Here is a 16,596-nt window from a genome sequence, read left to right on the forward strand (position 1 = left end):
GACCCTCTCCCCGCTAAGGCGGTTAAAGATCTGACACCAATGTTACTACCTTTGTGGACCAAGATCATCAACAGCTCTCTTCAACAAGGCAGCATCCCTGATGCACTAAAGATTGGACAAGTGTCTCCCATCCTCAAGAAAGCCAAAGCTGACCCCATGGACCTCAACAACTACCTCTTTTTTTCTCCAATATTCCCACCCTGGCCAAACTTCTGGAAAAATGTGTTCACCACCAACTTACAAAACATATCGACCATTTCAACCTCCTAAACAAACACCAATCTGGCTTCCGCGCAAATCACAGTACTGAAACAGCTATGACACACATAATTGATGATGCGCTTCAACTCCTTGATCGCAACAAAGCATGTCTCCTCATTCTATTAGACCTCTCCTCAGCGTTCGATACGGTCAAACACGAACACTTAATTGATCTTTTGAAACACAGAATGGGTCTTTCAGGTCCAGTGCTCGATTGGTTCTCCTCCTTCTTACAAAACCGGACTCAAAAATTCAAGATCAACAGCACACTGTCCAAATCAGTTCCGGTCACACTAGGAGTCCCACAAGGCTCCTCATTATCCCCTACACTCTTCAACCTATTCATGGAACCTCTTACCGATCTGCTACAAAAATCCAATGTGCAATTCCACATGTATGCAGACGATACCCAACTCTACCTCAAGATCAATACCTTGGACGACATTACTTTGCTCAACAATACTCTTAAGATCACCCAATACTGGCTGGCTGTGAATCAGCTCAAATTGAATGCCTCAAAAACTGAATTCCTCCTCATTGCTCCCCCCGCCAAAGTCCCCACTATGCACAATCTTATAAAACACCTCACAGCACTAGATGCTCTACCAACCATTGTTGACTCGGCGAAATCACTAGGTATAACCCTGGATTGTAACCTCAATATGCAGAAGCATATTAGTAATGCAATGAAAGGAGCAAACTTTCAGATCAACACACTAAGGAAGCTTAAGCCCTTCTTACCCCCAACTGACTTCAAGTTAGCGGTGCAGGCCTTAGTTCTACCGAGGCTGGACTATGGCAGTGTCTCGTTAGGTGGACTTCCCAAAACCTCCACACCTCCTCTTAGAGCCTCCACCAACGCTGCAGCGAGACTCATCACTGGCTCGAAAAAAAGGGCCCACATCTCCCCGGATCTGAAATCCTTAACCGGGCTGCCATTTGAAGCCAGAATTCACCTAAAAATAGCTTGCATGACGCACAAGGTCCTACATCATAGTGCCCCAAGCTATCTCACACAAAAACTCACAATTTCTGGAGGATCAAGATCAACAAGAAGTGCGGAAAACTTCCTTCTGAAACCACAAAAATTCATGAAGAAAAAAACGTATAATCGCTCCTTCTCCGGAATGGCACCAAGGATATGGAATGGCCTGCCACCAGAAATTAGACGAAACCCATCCTTCCGTTCCTTCAAACTGGAAGTAAAAGGCTTTCTTATGGCAAAATTTACATAAACATCACTTAAGATAATGGAATAAGGGTTATCCCCTGACCAGTTATCTACCAATCGAATGCTTAACTATTATATGTACAGCTTTATTCTACTCATTGTGACTTTTAATCATCAATATACTACCCTGATCCTTCATTTTTGTATGGTTTGGTCTTTGCCACTATCTGACCTGCTCCTTTATCTATGTTTGTCATTGTAGCCAGTCATTTTTATCTTGCTTTAGCCATAATATCCACAATGTCTGATCTGTCCTATGTTCATATATTCAGCCTCTTGACTCTACTCTTACGATCCTACTTATTTCCTTTGTTTTTGTTATGCCTATACACTTTTGTTGTAATGCGCTCTACTCTACTCATAATGTTCGACCTGTGCTTTGCATCTTATCGTTTTGCTTATTCTTTTTTTTTTTGATCTGTTATACCTATACACATTTATTGTAAAGCGCTCTAAGACCCGTAAGGGTCTTGTTCGCGCTATATAAAACTTTCAAATAAATAAATAAATACATTAACAAGATGATTATACAGATACATTTGGACAGTGTGTTTTATAAAAAATGAGGCAAACACAAGGAGATGATGGATGGAGCGCTTAAACTTTTCAGACACTCACCCCCAGTCACAGATCTGGGTTGAATTCGTCATCGGTTTTAGCTCCCTTTGCCACCCCAGGTCAGACCCAGCCATAAGCAAATCAGGCTTGACCCGGTTCGTCAGGGTGCTTGTTTCCGGTCCAGAGAAGACCTGGCTTAGCTGGTCAGGCTGGACTGTTCCCATGAGGCGGAGGGTCAAGACTGCTTTGAATATGGCTGGGTCTCAACTGGGGTGGTAAAGTGGGCTAAAGAACGATGTTGGATTCAACCCAGATCCGTGACTGGGGGTGAGTGTCTGAAAAGTTGCAGCCCTCCGTCCATCATCTCGTTGTGTTTGTTTTTATAAAAATGAGCCTGCTATGTAGACAAAAAGCCACTATTCAAATTAAGCAGCACAGTTGTATGGATGGCAGTCGTGTTTCTTAAAAAATGATGGCAAGGATTATTGTTACGGTCACAATCATTTGCCTGCAAGACCACCCTCGGAAAAGGCGGGCATCCCCAGTGCATTAATGCCCCATCAAACAGCCCTGCTTAACAGGAGACAATTGCTAATGAAGTCACACTTCAGAATTATTTAACACAGTGCTAGCCAGCAAGGACCACAAGAAAGCAGATTGGATATGTTCGGGACTGCTAAATGATTAAGGACAGATTGTAGTCGGTGGAACTAGAATATTTAGCAACATAAATGGACTGTTTGGATTAGAAAATATTTCAAGAAAGAGAGACTGGAAAAAAAGCTGCCACAGGGATGAAGTGTGAGGAGCAAGAAATAGTTACACTGGTGCAAGGAACTTCCCGGCAAGGTAGTCTCAATCCAGTACTTTTCACTACTAATAAATTCAAACCCAATGATAATCGAATGCATAAAAAGACAGGGAGATCTCAATGAGCCTGAATTAGATACACTTAATCAAATGTATTGCTCCTCTCATGGCATCACAACTACATGTGCAAATATGATATAGAAAGCAAAAGCCATTTCTAGTAGGACATAATTTAAGGAGGAATCCAATGTTAGTTTTGTTTTTATACTTTGAGCTTTTGACACGATCAGTAGTAAGTCCCCTTTCTCTCAAGCTTTCAGCAGCTTCTTTAACCTTATCGGCTTCATCAACAAACTGCAGTTAGCTCCCCGTCTTTTCAGTACGTCTTCGACATTTCCACTCACGCAATCAGTGTGCATATACCATTTTGTATATTTAGGAGAAAGCTCAACATATGCTGTGCATCCTTCATCTTTCTAAATATTATTTATGCTACAGTAATGAGACTGAAAAGTTTCCAAATGTTGCACTCATTTACACAAATACGGCTGAACATGCCATTACTTACCACTGTGCACTTGGGCATGATGCTCAAAAACGTTTTTAGAGGCTACATGAAGAAGGCTGTTATTTACTGCCCTGGCCACACTCTTTGTGTAATATCAAAGCAATCTACCAACACAATAGTCACCACTATGCCAAAAGAAGAAGTTGATTACCGTTAGTAACACTCTTTCTAGTAGGTACTCTTTCTAACTGCAGATTTCTCACTTTTGAATACTTCCCAGGCGCTAGGCTGGATCCAGAATCTTTACTTCAGCAATGCTCCTGTTCACCACTAGGTGGTGTAGTGGGGCTATGCACTGGCTCTGTACCACCTTGGAAGTGCTGGAGTGGAGGAGCATATATGCGCCACTCTTGTGCGCGGACGCCAGTTTCTTGTCTTTCTCCTTTCCGTGCCCTCCAGGCAGCACGTGAACAAATGTTATCCGTGTGCTAATACCTAACTTGGGACCTCTTTAGATGTTAAAAACAGGCCACTCCACAGAACGGGGAGGGATGATTAATCTGCAGTTAAATAGTGTATCCACCAGAAAGAGCGTTCCAGAAGGCAAGTAACTTGTTTTTCCGATGGATACTTCTAACCACAAATTCCTCACCTTAGAACAAACACCAAAGAGGTCCCTCCCTAGATGGAGGGTCTGCGGAGTAGACGCAAAATGTTTTGCAGGACCAAGTGGGCGAAACACCCTTCCTGCCGGACCTGGCTGTCGAGGCATGAGTGCTTTTTGAATGTGAGCACTGATACTCATGTAGCACCCTGGCAGGTGCCAAGGCACTATTCAATCCAATTAGTCAAAGGGGGAATCCCTGGGGTCGGCTAGTTGACCAATAGCTATTGGCCTTTCCTATTTGAGAAGAAAAAGGTCACAAAGTGCAATGGGTATTAAAAAAAATATATAGGTTTCCACAAAGAAATAGAATCGTTAACAATCTATATTTATTAAAAGTACAATCAATCAAGCAATAAAAAACAAGGCAAATTCATACAATTTTTGCAAAACAATTTAAAATCCAAGGAAGAAGTACCTTGGAGGGATAAAAATTAATCAGGTTACACATACATGCTATTACGATACACGATAAATAGAGACACAGCTAAAGCATATTTACAGTAAATAGACGGCAAAATACATTTAATTACAAAAAAACCCTAGTGCATATGTGGCTCACCAGATATCTCTGCCACTTAATTTAACCAGATCCAATGGCCTGAACCAATTCTGTTACTATAAAGCTTTAGTGGAGAGATGAAATACCCATCTAAAGTTTTACCCGGCCCTGACTGGATTCTTTTAAACAAAAAACAGTGCGTCGACGCGTTTCGGTGCTGTACAGTTGATTTTGTGGCACCTTCCTCAGGACTTCTCTTTTTCTGGGGTTTCAGGGAACGGATGGTTAAACCGTATCCTTAGAGTCGTGTGGGCAATATTCCAGGATGGGGTCTGCTTGATATCACACTATGCTTCTGCAAATTATGTTCATGAAGCCTTCTGTCTCCTGGCCTAGGAACTCCTTGTCTCGGGGTTTCTTTCTTTTAGGTGTCAGGCGTTTTCTCGATTTTCATGTATCTCATGTACTTTTAAAACGTACTTAGAACGGGCATACAGTGTCGCTGGTCTCATCCAGAACTGGATATGTTCAGAATTTTGTTGTGGACGTGCTTCTGCCTCGTTCCTTCACTCGCTGAGTGCGTCGACGCACTGTTTTTTGTTTAAAAGAATCCAGTCAGGGCCGGGTAAAACTTTAGATGGGTATTTCATCTCTCCACTAAAGCTTTATAGTAACAGAATTGGTTCAGGCCATTGGATCTGGTTAAATTAAGTGGCAGAGATATCTGGTGAGCCACATATGCACTAGGGTTTTTTTTGTAATTAAATGTATTTTGCCGTCTATTTACTGTAAATATGCTTTAGCTGTGTCTCTATTTATCGTGTATCGTAATAGCGTGTATGTGTAACCTGATTAATTTTTATCCCTCCAAGGTACTTCTTCCTTGGATTTTAAATTGTTTTGCAAAAATTGTATGAATTTGCCTTGTTTTTTATTGCTTGATTGATTGTACTTTTAATAAATATAGATTGTTAACGATTCTATTTCTTTGTGGAAACCTATATATTTTTTTAAATACCCATTGCACTTTGTGACCTTTTTCTTCTCAAATAGGAAAGGCCAATAGCTATCGGTCAACTAGCCGACCCCAGGGATTCCCCCTTTGACTAACTGTCTTCCTACCCCGTTCCCTGGTGAAAGTGGGGTACCCTCTCCTTTTGAAACTATTCATGCGAACACAGCAGTAGGAGCCTTAGCTCTGATGGAATTGGTTCTCAGACCTTCTAGAGGCTGCTGCTTGGCCAGTGTGCAGCAGAACTTAATGCAGATGGCTATCCACCACTATAGGGTCTCTTCGGGACAGCCTTTCCTTTCTTTGTCTCAGACAACCCCACAAACAGCTGATCATCCTCTTGGTGTTCCTTGGTAAGATCAACGTAAAACCTTTTGTAGTCCAGTGGATAGAGCCTCTCTTCCTCTTGAGAGGTAATCACAAATCTAGGTGAGAAGTTGCCCAAGTCCTCTGCATCAATCTGTCTGGGGAAAAAGGTGGCATATGGCTGTTGCACTGACAGTGCCTGAAGTCCATGGCCCTTTTCCATTAGTTCATGCCGAGTTCAGCTCGCCATGAGTGTAGCAGCAGGCTACTGCATGACGAGCTGGGCTCGTCATGAGCGTGGAAGGAGTTAAAGTCAGGAGACGCAGCAAGAAGTAATGTATCGGCTTGAACAACATACACATGAAAAACATCAAGACAAAGTTAAGGTGCCACTTTGGACTCACAATGGTTGGGATACACTTGTGTCTCAAATATTTGAATATTCTCATCAAAAGAGATTATTTGAACAACAGGTGGGCCGGAAAATGCAGACAAGCTGAAAGGGCAGAGAAATAGCCTTTAATAGTGATCACTGCAAGGCCTTTGTGGGACAAAGATAAAACATACAATAGAACATCGGAACTCTGTACTTCTTAAGGGTTAGTCATGCAAAATGACAAACCCAGCCATAAATGTGTCCCAGTTCCCAGCATAAATAGATTTAATGGAAAGTGCCTTGGCAGAAAGATTACATCCACCACTTTAGGCAGCACATAAAAAGCATTCAACTACCGTTGCTCAAATCTCCAAACGTGGAGGTGTAGATTGTGCAGATTAGGGTGAAGGAATCTGCCCTGCTGCTGAGACAGAAGATCCTTCCAAAGTGATGTGATCAGAGAACAGATGCTCATGCTCAGTAGTTCCAAATACCACACTCTCCTGGGTTACTCCAGAGTCACTACAATGAATTGTGCCCAGGTGTTCCTTTTCTTTTTCTGAACTGGAGGCATGGCGCAAAGGCATACAGGAGTCCTGTGTTATATTCCTGCAGGAATGCATCTCCTGCTCTGTGTCCAGAACAGATCCAAAGAAAGGGAGCCTCTGAGAAAGAGTCAGGTGCGACTTTTGTTTGTTGATGGTGAACTTCAATGATGTTAGGAGGTTCACCGTCGTCTGAAGGTGGTCTATGGCAGACTGTGGTGAGACCCTTTCAACAGCTAGTTGTTGAGGTAAGGGTTAACTGGTTTCCCCGACCTCTGAAGGTTGGCAGCGACCATCACTACTGCTTTCATGAACGCTCAAGGGACACTGGTGAGGTCAAAGGGGAGCACAGCAAACTGAAAATTTTGTTGCCTACCTTGAAACACAGATAACGTCTATGGGACTACTAAACGGCTATATGAAAATATGCGTCCAGCAGGCCCAAAGACACAAACCAGAGCAGACAAACCACAAATTAGGGCAGACAGGATCTGAGCGGAATGAGCATTCTGAATTTTTCCTTCCGCAGGAAGGCATTCAGAGATCAAAGGTCCAAAGAGCCAGAGACCCCATCCTTCTTTGGCACAAGGAAATAGCTAGAGTAACAACCCTATCCTCTTTCAGAGTCTGGAACCCTCTCAATAACACCTTTCGAAAGTAACACTTGTACCTCCTGTAACAGAATGAACAGATGCTCCTCTGAAACTCACTCTGATGTGGGGGAGGAGAGATTTGGCAGGGCAAAAGAAATGGTAGGGCATAGCCACACTGAATGATTTGTGCGACCCATCTGCATCTGTCAGACGTGATAAATTGCCATCTTGGAAGGAAGTGATGTCCTGTCTCCCACAGGATGGTTATGTGGCACTAAGGGCAAATGAAGCAGTTTAGTAGCTGTTGGATCTACTGACCTGCATGCTGAATGCCAGACCCAGGTCCCGAGCCCTGAAAGGACTGGGATGACCGCTGTACTGGCTGGAGTGACTATTTCGCCTATATAACAGCTCACTGGAGTACCCTCTGAAGATTTTGAACTGATACAGGAACTGCTTGGCAGGGGTCACCATACACAGATGCAGATGGGTCCTACAAATCATTCAATGTGGCTCTAATCTCGTTAAAGAGCTTCAGGCAGAATATACATTTTCTCTAAAAAGGCGTTAGCCATCATAAAGCATATCCATGGGAGAGGCTTGTACATATTTGCAGAATCCTGTTGATACACATCCAAACGTCAGTGGAGCACACCACTGGTGACAACCGCCCTCCCCAGATATTATCTAGACTAGCTTGGATAACATATTTCGCTGCATCTTGTCCATCATGGATTGTCTAAACTAAAGAGGTCTCCAGGTCCCAGAGGGCGTGGATGTAGTGACCCAATAAACATACACCATTTATGGATCCCAATGCCAGGCTGGTAGAGGAAAACATATTTGCAAATTGCCTCAATCCTCTTGGACTCTCTATCCGGAGGGGTAATGGGAAATGAACTGGGATTCATCTTACTAGTTGAAGCCTGAACCACAAAGGTCTCCGGAGTAGAACGTTTAGTTAGAAAATGAGGGTCATCAGGAGATGGTCTGTGAGGCCTGGCCACCTGCCTAATTACCAACAGGCGAGAACAGGGCTTTGGCCATCAAGGTATCAGTGGAGCAAGTGCTCAGACATGGCTGGCCTAGGCTGCAGATCTTCTGTAATGAAGTTAGTTTTGGTCTCGACTGAAAGCAGCTGTAAATTTAGGACCTCAACAGCCCACAAGACCACTCATTTCATATGATGCACTTTTTTCTGTTGGTGGCTATAGTGGCAGGTCAAACCCTGCCTCAGGGGAGGTATCAAGCCACTGGCTCCTCGTAAACCAATGTATCATCTGGGTAGTGAGGGGGGAGAAAGCCACCCCCCCCCCCTGGCACATGCCCACCATGGTAGAGGCACGGTGTCCGAGTAAGGCTAAATGGTGACCAGTTGTGTTTTTGTAATCTCATAGCACAAGTCGATTGAGATCAGGCCAAAGTAGTTCGGTGTCGGACATCAGAATCGGCACCAGATCCTCTCTGGCACCTATGGTGTCTGTACTGGCCTCGACGTGGGACAGCCTGGTGCAGGTCTTGGACTGGAATGGATGCCTGTAGCAAAGTCAGAATGGGACCTAAAGCAGGTTCCAAGGGGTCAGACAGAACCAAGAGCAGATCTGCCAGTAGTAACCTGACTTCAGGCACCTGCGGTTTCTTTGGGACCCACGGTACACCATCGGGTCCGAGAAGAGCACTGAAATCTGCAGCAAAGACTCCTTGAAGCCCTCAATCTGCTGCAGTATTGCTGATGACTCAAGGAACTTTTGTGCACCAGGATCAATTGTGGAATTGCCTCTGCAACTCAGGACTTAGAGGGAGACCTACTCACATTATGATGTCCTTCTCTTGGGATACCAAGTAGTGGGGATTTTTAATGTTAGTTTTAGGACTCACAAGAGAATTTGAACTGCAACCTTGATCACTCACGGGAAAGGCCTTGAGAGAGGGACCAACTCACTGCCAAAAATTAGAATGGGAGAGTGACTTACTTGAGGGCTGTGACTTCTTATGTTCAATGATGTACAGCTTTACTTCTTAGTCCCAGTCGGCCTACGTGTGCACAAGGGAGCATTTATCTGCACAACTTCTAGTCGTGACCCAAGCCCAGATACCACAGATGTTCCTTGTGGGGGTTTTGATGGACATCTCGTTTTTTTTAACACATACAGTATGGTTTAAAATCTGTTGTGTTAGGAGGGGACATAATTCCCTAGCATACTGGATTTTGTTTTCTAGTCACTGGAAGGCCGATGAAACTGGTAGTGGAACTCCAGATCTGCATAGCTAAGTGCAAAAAGAAAGGAACTGATATCATTGCACATGGATGACACTTATATGCAGCTCTGCTACATCATTTTAAAAACAGAATAGAGCCAGCACTGGAGCACTGCTGCCAGATCCTGCCAGACTCCTGGTGAGGAAATGTGGTTATAAGTATTCTTCAAAACTAAACATCTTTATCTAGGCTGCTACAGTAAGCTGTAAAAAGTGACAGGCTACAAAACTGGCTGGCACGTGGTAGAAGTTCATGTCGGAAATCTTCAACAACACAAACCTTGTAAAGTACAGACAAGGGACAAGTTATTTTACAGACAAGAAACTTTGGTCTCTTGAATAGCTACTTTCTATCAAAACATACCCAGAAGCAATCCCGTAGGAGAACCCATCTGGGGAGTGATGAGGAAAGGCATTGGCACATAAGTCATAGCTGGTCAACAAGACAGGAAGAAAAATTCTGGAAAGCAGGAGGTGGGGAAATATATCTCCAGGCAAATATGAGGCTACGGCAAGGAATATGAGAGCAGCTGTGAGAAACAGAACTTAGTAAACATGCTGAGAGAAAAAGTACCAGCAGGAATGCTGTAATTCTTTAAGGAGAAAGTAGGTGGAGTAAAGAAAAAAGCAGAAAAACCGGAAGATAGCTGACTAGAATGGGAAGAAAGCAAGCCCCATAATATTTACTTTTTTATCGCTTTGTTCGCCCTACGTTGGCAGGGTATGCTCAGACGTGAGTCCCTTGCTCACTTGGCCACTGGATTCAAGATAGCCTGGCTGAAGAGGATTATGAATCCGAAACCGGTCCCAGGATGCTGGTTTCCGGGCCAGGGAAGTCATGGCTTGGCAGTTCGGGCTGGACTGTTCCCATGAGGCACAGGGTCAGACTGATTTGCATATGGCCATGTCTGAACTGGGGTGGCTGAGTGAGCTAAATAATGGTGATGGATTAAACCCAGATAAGTTGACTGGGGGTGAGTTTTTGATTTGCTCAAACGCTCCGTCCATCACCCCCTTTTGTATCGCTTTGTTCGCCCTAAGTTGGCAGGGTATGCTCAGACGTGAGTCCCTTGCTCACTTGGCCACTGGATTCAAGATAGCCTGGCTGAAGAGGATTATGAATCCGAAACCGGTCCCAGGATGCTTGTTTCCGGTCCAGGGAAGACATGGCTTGGCAGTTCGGGCTGGACTGTTCCCATGAGGAACAGGGTCAGACTGATTTGCATATGGCCATGTCTGAACTGGGGTGGCTGAGTGAGCTAAAGAATGGTGATGGATTAAACCCAGATCAGTTGACTGGCGGTGAGTGTTTGATTTGCTCAAATGCTCCGTCCATCACCCCCTTTTGTATCGCTTTGTTCGCCCTAAGTTGGCAGGGTATGCTCAGACGTGAGTCCCTTGCTCACTTGGCCACTGGATTCAAGATAGCCTGGCTGAAGAGGATTATGAATCCGAAACCGGTCCGAGGATGCTTGTTTCCGGTCCAGGAAAGACATGGCTTGGCAGTTCGGGCTGGACTGCACAGGGTCAGACTGATTTCCATATGGCCATGTCTGAACTGGGGTGGCTGAGTGAGCTAAAGAATGGTGATGGATTAAACCCAGATCAGTTGACTGGGGGTGAGTGTTTGATTTGCTCAAAAGCTCCGTCCATCACCCCCTTTTGTATCCCATAATATTTACTGAATATTGGCTACCCGAAATAGTTTGTACGGTGTAGAAGAATAAACGTTTCTTCAGTTGTGAGCATGGTTTATTATGGCAAGTGGTACACAATGTGTCTTTGACACACTAGTTGTAGTTTTAAAGGCCTAGCATTTTGAAACGTAAATTCTGAGCATTTCCATAAAAAAAAACTATGCACCACCATTTAATGACACCGAACTGTACTTCCCCAATGTAAGTTAAGTGGCTGGTGTAAAAAGAAGGGGTTGCTAAATTAAGCTGTGTGCAGATATTACACTAAAATACAAAACCCATCAATTTTGGCCAGAGAAGGTATATCTCGGTAGTAAAAAATTCGAATCATCCTACTGAAACACAAACCTTAGGGCACATTTTAATCCAAATCTCTTGCGGATGGGTCCAAGATTCACTCTAGGGAATTTTTAATACTAAAATGCTTAGGCTGGACAGCCATGTATCAATAAGAATGCTTTCATCAAAATTGTTTTTGCGCTGACATACTAACTGTATTTCGATTTTACAGAGGTCAAAGGAGGACTACAGCAGCAAGAAAGGCCATGCGAGTTAACCTCAATTATATACCACATTGTGAAGGAACTTTCTCTCCTTACCTGAATAAAGTCTTGAGTGAAGAGAAACTGAAGACAGTGAAAAGCAACATGAGTAGGATTTTGATGGGGAGTTCTGAAAACAAAAGCACATTGTTAAGCAAGCAGGGATTTCATTCAGATGGAAAAGCATTCTGCAGCCCTCCCTGAAATTAGTGCACCCAAGATTCTGAAGAAACAACTTATCCTCAGTATGAAAAGAATACAAGAAAATTATTTCAAATGACAGGTATTTAAAAAAGATAAAGAACTACCACTAATCGTATTTCCGAAGCAGGAGTGCACAGCCAGTCCCATTCTGTACATGACGAGAAAGATTCAGTGTGTCAAGCTGCAACCATAGTACTGCTGAGGTCTTGACAAGTTATTCAATCAGGTAATGGTCAAAGTGTTGCTTTGACGGCTTTTCAATATTTTCCATCTGAAAAACATGCATACACATCAAGCCCTCGAATGACGAGTATGGGCAAGAGCTACCACCTGCTTTCTAGCTTTTGGCAGAAGTTGAATTGGCAAGGATTTCTCACTAGGATTCACAAGCAGAGACTTTGGAAGCATTTCAAGAGTTTAGCAATCCTAGCTTACATTTTACATAATGTCCACTTATTCCAAGTCTTGAATTAGGAGTGTCCTGTGAAAGAAGAAGCTGGGCCTTAGGTAATACTTTACAATTTCATATTTTATTTTTGCACTTTAGAGAACATGTACATTTCAACTTCATGGACTATGAGAAGGCCTTCAACAATGTGGACCGAGAGACCCTTTGGAAACTCTTCCGCTACTATGATGCTCCAGATACACTCATAAGAATCATCAGGAACTTTTAAGAGGGAGTGATCTGCAAAATAGTCCATGGAGGACAACTCATGTAAGCCTTTGAAGTGAGGACAAGAGTCTGCCAGAGTTGCTTACTCTTGCCTTTTCTCTTCCTGATGCATTTATGAAGAACATTTACAGCAAGGAGAAGCAAGGAGAAGCAATAGGATCTAGTGGACGCCTTGGACACAGCTCAACGACCTGGACTTTGCAGATGACCTGGCCCTACTCTCCCATTCCCATTCCCATCTGCAGATGCAAGAAAAGACCAGCAATATGGCAGCCACATCAGCACAACTTGACCTCAACATTGACAGGGGAAGAACTAAGATCCTGAAGGCTAACACAGCCAGCACAACTGCAGTCACTCTTGAAGGCAGTGCATTGGAAGAGGTTGAGGCCTTTACTTACCTGGGCAGTGTTATAAACAAGCAGGGCGGCACAGACACTGACATCAAGGCAGGAATCGACAAGATAAGAGCTGCCTTCATTCAGCAAAAAAGGAGCTGGAGCTCCAAGAACCTAACCCTACAAACCAAGGTCAGGCTTTTTAACACCAACCTAAAATCAGACCTTCTGTATGGAGCAGAAACTTGGGAGGACAACAGTCACCAGCACCAACAAAGTCCAGACCTTCATCAACACATGACTGAGGAAAATCCTCCAAATCCGTTCTCCAAACACCATCAGCAAAAACGATCTATGATAGCAGACTTTCAAACTCCCTTTTCATGAAAAGACACTAGGGCTGGATAGGTCACACCCACGCAAGCTGTCACTAAACACCACCAGGCAAGTCCTCAACTGGAACCCTCAAGTGAAAAAAGAAAAGAGAAAGGCCAAGAAACACCTGATGCCGATGCCTCAAAGCTGACAGCAAGGAGATGGGATACACCTGGTGTAAGGTCGAAAGAAAAGCTGAGGACAGAGATGGCAGGAGAACCTGGTTGATGGCCTATACCCCAGGAGGGTAGTAGGCATATGCAAGTACAGAACATATGCTATGAACTTATGTAAACCTCTCTAGGTAAAAATTGAGGCAGAAAAAATTATGGCTAGTGTCTCATGCAGTCTTTATGAAATCTGTCTATATGCAGTCCATGGTTGAGGTGATGAGACTCTATAGCCATTGTTCTTTCTAACTTTCTTACTTAGAGATGTTTAATTAAGTACAAACCACCACTTCTACTGTCTTGAAAAAAAACGTAGACGGTGAGCTGTAAAACATTTTTTCTGTCCTCAGTGAAAAATGTTTCTCTGTTATCAAATTCTCCAAAAAGACAACTTTGAAGAAGAAAAAAATTAAATCAACCATCACAGCTACAATGATCTGTTGAAAGAAATCTCTTTTCATGTAATATTATGTTTTTTCTTTAAAATATTGGAGTGCCTAGCTTCTAATTCATATGTGCAAGCATCTCTAATGGTTTTGGTCTGACCATCAAAGTTAGAGGTGTTAATGCCTTTGTACGCACAATTCACTTGATGATTTAAGGATGAACACAAATCAGAGGATCATTCTGCACCAACTTCCAGGGTTGTCCATAGCCTCTTTGGAATTGGAGGTCCCATCAACACTTTTGTTTCTCTCTTTTGGGCCAGGGACCTACTCTTTCTTTTAACGTTGGCAGCCAGGTCCCTATGCTAGTACACATTTGTGCAGATGTTGCTGAGAGAGCACAGCTTTCTAATCAACCCGCTTAAGCCTCACCTCAAACATATTAGGATATTTAGTAGATCGGACCCGCTTCAGGCCAGGCCTGGGGGGTCGGAGGGGGTCAGTCTTACTTCCAGAGGACTGGGCCATTTGTTGGCACTTCTAGAACTTGCATCAGGGCCCCTCCACCATGGACAGGAAATGGCTTCAAGCAAAGGAGGACATAGCAAGTAAAGCAATCATTAGTGTTTGCGGGATCTGGGGGTTGGTACCTCACCTCTGAATATGGTAGCCCTACAACTGGGTCTTCTTTCACAACATGCCTTCTGCTTTTGTAAATGGTCTTCTAGGAATACAAGTTTCTGATCCCAGTTTTGTACACTATCAGGAGAGACGTCTGCTGGAGGTTATTAACTTGAATTCAAACTCATTCCTCTCCCCTGGACTTGACAACAGGGTTTGAGGACACACATGTGGAACCATCCTAGGGAAGGAATTGAGTCAGGGTTCTGGAACAGGAAGAGGTGGGCCAGGACAATCGATGCAATGATGTGTGGTTGCCTCATGGGGATGAGGTTGATGTTTCCTCCTCCACTGGCTCGACTGGTTATCAAATAGTTGCTCCTTTTGTAACTTTATGTCCCTGGTCTCGTTTCCCTCAGTGCTCACCATACTCCAACTGGCAGGTGGAGATTTAGCAGTCAGGGTTTGTGCTGCTAACCAGCTTCGTCAGTTAAGGATTCCTGGCAAACACTATGAAGGGGCACAGTAGCCTCTGATCACTCTTGAGGCATTGAGTGATTCTTCCTAGTTATGTCCCTGGGACTCCAAACCGACATGCGTATCCAGTTTTTATGGAAGTGGCATGAAATGGGCCTTTCTGCTTCTAACCAGAGGGTTCAGGAGTCTGCTAATAAGGGCTTCGACTTTAGCTGCTATTTTTGTCTTGTAGTGAAGTCTGTTATGTGCTTTTAGCTTGTTTGCTTTGCAGGACACTTTTAAGCCCCTATATTAGGTGTCATGAGGCCTTCTTGGGCACACTTTGATTCTCCATTTTAGTTTTATATTTTACATGTTTTTGCAGATATTGTTTTAGCAGTGTTATTTTTACTTGCACCATATTAGTCTGAGAATACGCTGTATAGGTTACTTGATTTTAGATAGCCTTTCTCGCAATGTAATCAGTACACTTGAATTAAGGCTAGGATCATAAAACAAGATATCCTAGTGCTTGCATTGCCCGTTATGAGACAGCTTCTAATATCCGTTGCATCAGAGCTGTACCTCTAATACAGTATGGTTTTTAATATATAAATGCTGCACTGACCTTTTACGGGTCAGAGGAGCACTCCGGTCAGGACTGTCCTGGAACAAATCCTGTTTTCAACATGCAGCTCTGCTGAAGCCAATCTTCCATCTCGCAGAGAAGGATTGGCAATTCCACGTCACGTGGTCCAGGTATAGGGGCTCAGGCAAACCTAAGAAATTGGACAGAGGGTACACCCACTACGCTCTTAGAAGTGGGGTAGTGAGAGGAAAAAAATATATAGAAACCGGACCACCATAGTTGGACTGCGTATTCTTTTCAACATGTTCATAATGCTTTTACATTACTTTGTTTTATCTGCCTAATATTTGCATCTCATTCTTTCTATGCAATACTACGACTGTTTCAATAAATGAATGGGAAACTCTATTTGTATCTTTCTTGTGTTTACCATGCACACGCATAAGTAAACAAAAGGGGTAAGATCTGGTTCCAAGATTCCCTCGAAGATCAGAGTGTCATCCCACCCCAGGAAGGTTCGGGGTTTGGGCGAGGCACTATGAACTAGCTAGGAATTGGGCCAACATTTTCGGATGGTGTAGATTAACTCAATCCGTAAATTCTGAAGATCTGTTGTTCTAATACGCAGTCCTATCTTTTTTAGTGGGAACAGTATAACAAAGGCTTCCTTGAAGGGCATGCTGATTATGTTTTTTTGTTACTGTGTAAATCACGTCTGCCCCTTGGCTCAGGGAATTATGATATGCATGTTCAAGGTAGCATCTCTTTGCCTATATTAGCATGTTCATAAAGCTTGGTCTGGTTAGAGAGGAAAATATTGAATGAAGAGAAGTAATCTTATCTCCAGCCTCTAGCAAATTTGCTCTCAGTAGGGGATGTCGGGTGGGTCTCCTGCAGAAAAGCTATATTCACCTCTT

The 16,596-nt window shown here is 43.5% G+C and overlaps 1 protein-coding gene across 1 annotated transcript in view; it reads right to left on the reverse strand.

The window, feature by feature from the left end:
- LOC147663658 (dolichyl pyrophosphate Glc1Man9GlcNAc2 alpha-1,3-glucosyltransferase-like) overlaps positions 1-16,596 on the reverse strand; it is a 127,621-nt gene that overhangs the window by 14,287 nt on the left and 96,738 nt on the right. Inside the window, exon 12 of the mRNA XM_086950287.1 lies at positions 11,922-11,994. Coding sequence (XP_086806413.1) covers positions 11,922-11,994 — 73 coding nt within the window. The remainder of the gene's footprint in view (positions 1-11,921; positions 11,995-16,596) is intronic.

This window comes from Lissotriton vulgaris, unplaced genomic scaffold (genome assembly GCF_964263255.1).
Source record: "Lissotriton vulgaris unplaced genomic scaffold, aLisVul1.2 SCAFFOLD_292, whole genome shotgun sequence".
Classification (NCBI taxonomy): domain Eukaryota; kingdom Metazoa; phylum Chordata; class Amphibia; order Caudata; family Salamandridae; genus Lissotriton; species Lissotriton vulgaris.